Below are 8,373 nucleotides of genomic sequence, written 5' to 3'. Positions count from 1 at the left end.
TGTTTAATTTGGAGAAGATTTGCCTGGCTTTGTCCAGCATTTGCTTGTGAGAGGTTATGCAGCTATGGGAATGCAAACAAATGAATCTATCTGTCTGTATTTCTTCATATATAAAGCGTTTACATCTTGTAAAACAGACTCTAAGAAACTCACATTACATCAGCATATAGGTCTTTATCTGACCCGATCATATGATTGTGTCCACAGGTGATGCTGTTGTGTATGGAGCAGACACAGCTACTGTGGTGATTGAAGCCAATGACGACGCCAATGGAATTTTCTCCCTGGAAGCCACGGAGAAACCTGTCGAAGAGGGCAAGACCAATAACTTTAAGTAAGGAACAGACCTTTCTCTATGCTTCTTTGACACATTTCCTGAAGAGTTAAGTTGTCTCTATGTTTTGAACAGACCCTGTATTCTTTATCTGAAACCATTACCCTTTTCTCCCAGTGTGCTTCGTGCAAGAGGACATTTTGGTAACGTTACAGTCTTCTGGCAGCTGTTTGCCAATGACTCAGTGTCCCCTCTGGAGGGAAACCAGGAGTTTACCAACACATCTGGCTCCATCACCTTCACCACAGGAGAAGAGACCAAGCCTATAGTCCTGGAGGCCGTCTCTGATAAGCTCCCAGAGTTCAACGAGTTCTTCGTCCTCAGGCTCGTTAATATCTCAGGTGAGATCAAGATAAAAGTTACATTTCTGTCAGATTTAACTGATAATATAAATAAATTATTCGCAAAATAAAAGTTGCAACTACCATAGCGAATAACTATCAATACGTTTAAAGAATGGTTCATTTCATAGAAATATTTTTTCTTGGCTTCTATCATTTCTTAAAGGTGGTTACCCGGGGGAAGGTGGACGACTAGCAGAGATTTCCCTGAATGCCTCGGTTCTCATCCCTTACAACGACGACCCCTTCGGTGTGTTTGCCATCTCTGACAGCAACCTGGACCAAGAAGTAGCCGAAGATGTACTCTCAGAGGACGACATGGCTGACGTCACTTCCTTCACCATCCTCCGACAGCAGGGTACTCTTGGCGATGTACGGGTTTCCTGGGAGATTGTTTCTGGCCGCTTCCCAGAGGGCCTTCCCCTGATGGATGACCTGCTCCTGCTCGCCTCCTTCCCAGACGAGGTGGAGCTCCGGCCTCATGCCAGGCGACACCACTCAGCCACAGACACGTGGTTTTTCTCTGGCCTTCCCGGAGCTTACGGGACCGTCTCCCCTGAAGACGGGCCTGCTGCTGTCGGAAACTTCACCTTCTCCTCCTGGCTAGTGCCCGAACCAGACACTGACGGCTTCATCGTCAGCAAAGGAAACGGGAATGGGACCTTGTATTACGGAGTAAAGGTCCACACCAATGAATCTCACGTCACGGTGATGCTGTATTACACAGTGATCGGATCAAACAGTCCCCAGGTAGCCCGGGCCAGTGCTGAGAAATATCTGGAGAGTAATGCCTGGTTACATTTGATCGTTACTGTCGATGATGGGATTATTGAGTTCTTCCTGGATGGGGTCCCTATTCCTGGAGGACTGAGGAGCATCAAAGGAGAGGGCATCACTGATGGTGAGCTGTTGCATTAGATATTCAGAGTACTTTGCAGTCCATTAAAGAGGACATGTGATGCTCATTAGCAGGTTTATATTTGTATTTTGTGCCTCCACTGTGACATATGTCCTTTAATGTTCAAAAAGCTCTTTATTTCTCTCATACTGCCTGTGCTGCAGCCTCCTTTTCACCCTCTGTCTGACACCAGAGCCCAGTCTGCTTTTATTGGTCAACCACTAAGACACTAAGATGTGTTGGAAATATCCCGTCCCACAAAACAGCTTGTGGCTTCACCTCCTATCTGATGGCACCATTTATCTTTAGCATCTGTTTTCATGACTTTCTAGAATGTTAGCTCACTTATAGACTGTGCAGAAGACCACATGTCATCACCTCTGTCTCCCCCATTGAACACTGTCACTTCAGTTTGGACACTGGTGGCCCAAAAAAAAACACCCATAACAAATGACGATGCATGTACTGTTAAAATGAATTGGGACATTACATGTTATCAATTTGTTGGGGAAGATTAAATAAGTATTTTTTAAATTATTGCAGTGTTAGTATTAACACTCTTAATGTCACCTAGATGGCAAAACATTATTCATGTCAAAATATGACAGGCCATTGTGTGTGTGTGTGTGTGTGTGTGTGTGTGTGTGTGTGTGTGTGTGTGTGTGTGTGTGTGTGTGTGTGTGTGTGTGTGTGTGTGTGTGTGTGACTATCTAGACAGAGAACGTCAAGCTTCTCCCTCTTTGTTCACATATGGGATGTCAAGTCTTAACTTCTTTCAGATATAATGCATGGCCAGACACAAACACACACACACACACACACACACACACACACACACACACACACACACACACACACACACACACACACACACACACACACACACACACACACACACACACACACACACACACACACACACACACACACACACACACACACACATTGTTCAGGACTACTGGGACTCTGCTATGCTTGAGTGACCACTTAGCCTCAGCACTGCTGGATATTGTTACCGCTAAAGGGAATCAGTCGGCATTTTCTTTTCTTTCTATTCTCTTTAATTAATGGAGACAATAGTCATAGCCTCTATTGGACCAAAATCCCCCAGAGGGGAAATATTCTGATGGTTCTTTGGATAACTTCAATCACAGGACATGTATACATAATCATCAATCATGTCACGAGTTATTGTCTGCTACTGGTGGCTCAACCCACTCAGGACTGGTTTTGTGTTTGGGCTTTATTCTTGCTCAGTGTGGCACATTTCCTGCGTTTGTCACATTCGGTACACTTAAAGACAGTGATAGGCAGCAGAGGTGTACGTTTATATAAATGAGTAATGAGAAAGAGCCAGAGCAGGGCATTTGGCAGCCGTAATCAAGATTCTGTTTGTGGTCCCCATACATAGCAACCACATGTGATCCACCATTAACATTGATAACACTATAATATGACATAATTAAAGGTCGGGTATGGAATTTATTTCAGAAACACTTTTTATTATATTCCATGGAATGCTCTTAACATCCCGATAGCAATGAATATATTAAATGCTTTGACAATAAATACAATCTGTGGAAGCCGTGGTGCTTTAAAAAGCACGACCAATCATTTTAGGCTAAAATAACTGGATGGCCTACCTGCCTGTCAGCCTTCCATCCGTGCACAAACTTATCCCGAGCCCTCATTGGTCATTGTACGCGTTCTTGTGTGTTGGAGGAGGGTCTTTGTAAGGAAGTGGCAGATTTTTTCCGGTTGTGTATTTTCAAATTCTAGCGCACTCCAAAATGACCGACCCCACCTTTAATGACTAATATTTTTAACAGTTCAAAGATGATACAGTAACAAAACCTCAGAATCAGTGCAGATTAAAGGCCAAATTGCAATGACTTGCATATTAGATAATGATGCAAGTGCACGTTACAAAAAATATAAGTAAGTAAATTGCAACGAATAAACAAACCAAGGTAAAAATATGAGAAGCGGTATTTTCAAAAGTTATTCAAAACATAGAAGTGTTGAAGAAGACGGTAATGTTAAAAAATTGTAAATAAAAAGTGTAAATCGCACATTGAGTGTACATTGAACCTATACTTAGCCCCTTGTGTGGTGAATATGTTTGTTACTCAGCAAGTGTTCGTGGGTCTGATGGACACGCTGCCTTTTTGGGCTTCAATTCAACACAATCAAACTATTTTATGTTAAAATACTCAACAGATGTTTACTTCATCCCAATTACAAGCGATATAAACAGCATGTATGGTTAATATTTGCCCTTTTACATTTGTTAGATCACATTCATGAATTAAAGTGCTTCTCGTTTTTTTGCCCGCTGACAAGCTGGTTTGGCCATTTGTGAAACCTAATGCTTTGTCTTTCCCTGTGACTTTCCCCTCCAGGACCCTCGTCAGTGTTCATTGGCTCTGACCCTGATGGGGAGCAGCGTTACACAGGCCTTCTGCAGGACGTCCGCCTGTACAGAACCAAACTGAACCGCAGTCACATCCACGAGCTTCACACCCAGCCCGCCAAAACAGACCTGAGGAACCTCTCCGGTTACCTGCGCTACCGACAGGAGGAGAGGCAGAAGTCCTTTGTGGTGGAGGTCCGGGATGATGAAGAGGAAGAGGGAGAGGAGCTGTTCTACCTGCTGCTGGTGGGGGTTCAGGGAGGAGCGCGTCTCCCTCTGCCCAGACCCATCGCTACTCTGCGGGTCATGAAGAGCGACAATGCCAACGGGCTGTTCGGATTCACCGGGGCCTGCATACCTGACGTAAGTGCACACTATGGAACATGCGCACCTCAAATCACAGCAAACATCACTTTTGTTGAAGTAAACTATGTTGATAATCAAATATAACTATACTCTTTTGAATAAGCCTTACGGCCCGTCCACACACAGGCATGAAAAAAACCTTGAAAAATCTTGAAGCTGGGCGTGTCTGAAGCGTGGCGATTTTTTGCGAGCAACGCGACCAACAACCAATCACATGAATCTCCCGCCCCCGACATACAAAGCAATAGCAATGTTAAAACGAAGTAATCTGGATATAAACTCCCCAAACAGGCGAAAACCTACCAGTTTCACCCACTGTCTCTGCCACCTCCCTCCATGCCTGGTTCCTCCGGTTTGTATCCCGGTAAATAGTTCTGGTCGTAAAGAACCGGGTGATTTGCTACCGTAATTTCTCGTTTGGAATATGAGAAAATGAACTGCGGTCTGGCTCTCCCAGCTTGCACGCGGTTTGATTGGCTAGCGCTTGTAATGGCGGGATTTGCATAAACAGGATTTGATTGGCTGATGCCAGCTTCGAAAGCATCGGGTGCATCAAAAGTTGAACATTGCTCAACTTTTGATGCATCTACACTACAGGCATGAAAAAATCTTGAAGCTGGGCGTGTCTGAAGCTTGGCGATTTTTTGCGAGCAACCAATCACATGAATCTCCCGCCCCCGACATACAGAGCAATAGCAATGTTAAAACGAAGTAAACTGGATATAAACTCTCCAAACAGGCGAAAAAACTATCAGTTTCACCCACTGTCTCTGCCACCTCCCTCCATGCCTGGTTCCTCCGGTTTGTATCCCGGTAAATAGTTCCGGTCGTAAAGAACCGGGTGATTTGCTACCGTAATATCTCGTTTGGAATATGAGGAAATGAACTGCGGTCTGGCTCTCCCAGCTTGCACGCGGTTGGATTGGCTGAGCTTGCACTGGCGGGATTTGCATAAACGGAATTTGATTGGCTGATGCCAAGCATCGAGCCTCAAAAGTTGAACATTGTTCAACTTTTGATGCCGATAGATGCTCGTGATGCTTGCAAAGCCATGCCATGCTCCCCACAATGCAGTTCGGCGAAGATTCAAAATCTTCTACGTCACCCCATTCAAGTGAATGGGCGAAGCGTTGAAAGCATTTTTTGATGCCTGTAGTGTAGACGTACCGACGATGCTTGCAAAGCCATGCTCCGTTCCCCACAATGCAGTTCGGCGAAGATTAAAAATCTTCTACGTCACCCCATTCAAGTGAATGGGCGAAGCTTTGAAAGATTTTTTTCATGCTTGTGTGTGGACGGGCCGTACTATTAATACGTAGCCTACTATATATAGGAATATACGTACCAGTACAGTGGCATTGTAATGTTATTAATATTCCTTAATGTCACCACTAGGATTGCAAGATTTGGAAAAAAGTAACTTTTGTTTTTAGGCTTTGCACCAAACAAGGATTTTTCATTAATACTCAAGAATAACACATTGTTTGGGACTTTTCTGCAGCATCTTCAGATATGTTCTCCTATTTTGTCTTTGTTAATTATTGACTGTGCTTTGAATATTGCACTAGTCCATATTGCAATTTCGATAACATTTTGATTAATTATGCATCTCTCTTCGTCACTCAGTTGTGTCTACAGAGTAGAAACACATGTAATGTAAACCCAGCTGGTTTGTCGGTTCCTGTCCTGCTGCATATTTCATCAGGCTGCATGCTTGGCTGCAGGGTGAGATGCTCTCTGTTTTTAGTTGGATTGGATGCGTTGGCTCTCGTGTCTCAGGTGGAGCGACAGCTGGCGAGGCTGCAGCGGGTCTGTCAGTCAGAGCATTCCTGTACGAGCGGATCAGGAGTTCCAGCACTGGAAACGAGAGATCTGGTTCCTCGTTTCCATCCGGACGACAGGTGGCAGGGCCGGGAGGCATTCCATCAGAACCAGAGGGTCTTCTTTATGTCCTCTGGGGATAAATAGACGTGGAGGCATGTGGGCTATCAGGTGCTTCGTCTCTAAATCACCTGGAAATGGAAAATTCAAAGGAATTCACTTATGTATGCGAGCAGAGTACAGCTTAATAGAGTATCACAATTAATCATATTTTCATACAAATCGCAAAATAGTGCAATATTAAATTCACAGTATACACATTATTTATTTAAGTCAAATATGTTTTCTGATGTAGGTATTGTGGTGCTGAAGAGGGGTCCTGATATTTTCCAGACTTAATAAAAAGTACTTGTTTGATACAGAAAGCATTAAAAAAAACACACCCTGATAGGTTTAAATATATTTTGTATTTTATTTTATTGCTTATAAATAAATCATTTAAGATAATTGCAATTCGTTTTTTAACTCATCCATGTGTTAGGTGCAGTGGGCAGCTATTAAACAGTGTCCAGGTGCAGTGACATTGTTGCCTTGCTCAAGGACGCCTCAGTAATGCTCTCAAAGTACCAGTCCACACTCCATACTTTGTCCGTCTTGGGACTTGAACCAGCAACCCTCTGAGGCCCTTAACCCTTAGCTAGACAGGGTCGTTAACATAGTTAGTAGGACAATTTATCAATTCGTTCTTGCTGTCCATAATTAATGTATATGTTCATACCTTTGTTGTCCTAACAGACCACTGAGGAAGGCTCCACTGTGTCCTGTGTGATCGAGCGTATGCGGGGATCTCTGGACCGCGTTTATGTCAACTACACTGTGACCCAACTGGACAACTCGGACAGTGAGACGCCAGCCAATCAAGACTTTGGAAATGCCTCTGGAGCGGTGGTTTTCATGCCTGGACAGCGCTCTGAGGTGTGTGTACTGTGTGTGTGTGTGAGGGACTCAACGCTTTGACCTGTGATAATGTGATCTTGAGCTGGGAAAAACACCTCTGAGTTTATCCAGGGTCACACAACGTGCACAGTGTTATTTAGTGTGCGCTGTATTTAAATATCCTATTATTGTCTATTGAGCTGCAGGATTTGCGTCCCAAATGCAAATGTTTTTAGACAACCAGCCCCCCCTAGTGGTTGGTTGGTTGTTAATTTCCTAATGAGTCAACAGGTGCCAGCAGATAATGAAGCTTTCCCTTTGACGGCTGAAATATCGACTTATTTTTTAAGGGTACAGTCTTGTTTAAACAAATAACCTAATATATGCCCATCTCTCTGTTAGGTGCTGAACCTGTTGGTGTTGGATGATAACCTCCCAGAGCTGGCAGAGTCCTTCCAGGTGACTCTGGTGTCAGCAGAGTCCAGTGACGGGAGAAATGGCTCCACCCCCACCAGCGGAGCCAGCATCGACCCAAACAGCTCCGTTAACACTGTCACTGTCACCGCCAGCGACCACCCATACGGTAATATCCACTCACATGCCCAGAAAACTATTGAGTTGTACTTTGAATGCTGATATTTCTAGCCATAACAGATCCCTATACATAAGATTAGGTTGAGACAAGTGGCTTACTGGGTCGACTAAATATGATTACCATGTTCCCTCTCTCCTTCTCCCTCTTATGTGCATTACTCTAAACTCCCTGCCCTCCAGGAAAGCTTTCCCCTGCTTCTCAATACATTTCCTTTCTTTTTACCATCATCTTTTAACCATTGTTTTAATATTAACTTGACGTTATTTAAGTTTTTAGTTGCAATTAATTGTAATATTATATTATTGCACTGGGACTGTGTGTACCCGAGCCCGGACTGCATACAGATATATAGCTTGAATCTGTCTCTCTTCTTTTTTTTAAGATTAACGTCAATATCTCCATATATTAAAGACGCAATTTAACCCATAAACAAACCTTTCTCTTATTCCAGGCCTGTTGCAGTTTCAGCCCAGCCCCCCAGGAGAGGGCCTGATCTCTCCAGTGTTAGAGCCGGCCCACATTACTGTCAGAGAGGAAGATGGAGACGTCCGTCTGCTGGTGGCCAGAGCTCAAGGCCTTCTGGGAAGGGTCATGGTGGGATACAGGACAACGCCATTCACAGCGTCCAGCCCCGAGGACTACGAGGTTTTACATCTTATATTTTAAATA

General features: G+C 44.0%; 1 protein-coding gene across 2 annotated transcripts in view; it reads left to right on the top strand.

Moving 5' to 3' along the window:
- adgrv1 (adhesion G protein-coupled receptor V1) overlaps window positions 1–8,373 on the top strand; it is a 156,241-nt gene that overhangs the window by 35,731 nt on the left and 112,137 nt on the right. For both annotated transcript variants that reach the window (XM_079686151.1, XM_079686150.1), the window contains 7 exons: window positions 208–334; window positions 452–675; window positions 842–1,576; window positions 3,976–4,349; window positions 6,969–7,148; window positions 7,512–7,692; window positions 8,156–8,349. In XM_079686151.1, coding sequence (XP_079542277.1) covers window positions 208–334; window positions 452–675; window positions 842–1,576; window positions 3,976–4,349; window positions 6,969–7,148; window positions 7,512–7,692; window positions 8,156–8,349 — 2,015 coding nt within the window. The remainder of the gene's footprint in view (window positions 1–207; window positions 335–451; window positions 676–841; window positions 1,577–3,975; window positions 4,350–6,968; window positions 7,149–7,511; window positions 7,693–8,155; window positions 8,350–8,373) is intronic.

This window comes from Notothenia rossii, assembly GCF_949606895.1.
Source record: "Notothenia rossii genome assembly, chromosome: 6".
In the NCBI taxonomy this organism is placed as follows: domain Eukaryota; kingdom Metazoa; phylum Chordata; class Actinopteri; order Perciformes; family Nototheniidae; genus Notothenia; species Notothenia rossii.
This window is presented reverse-complemented; position numbering and strand designations above follow the sequence as displayed.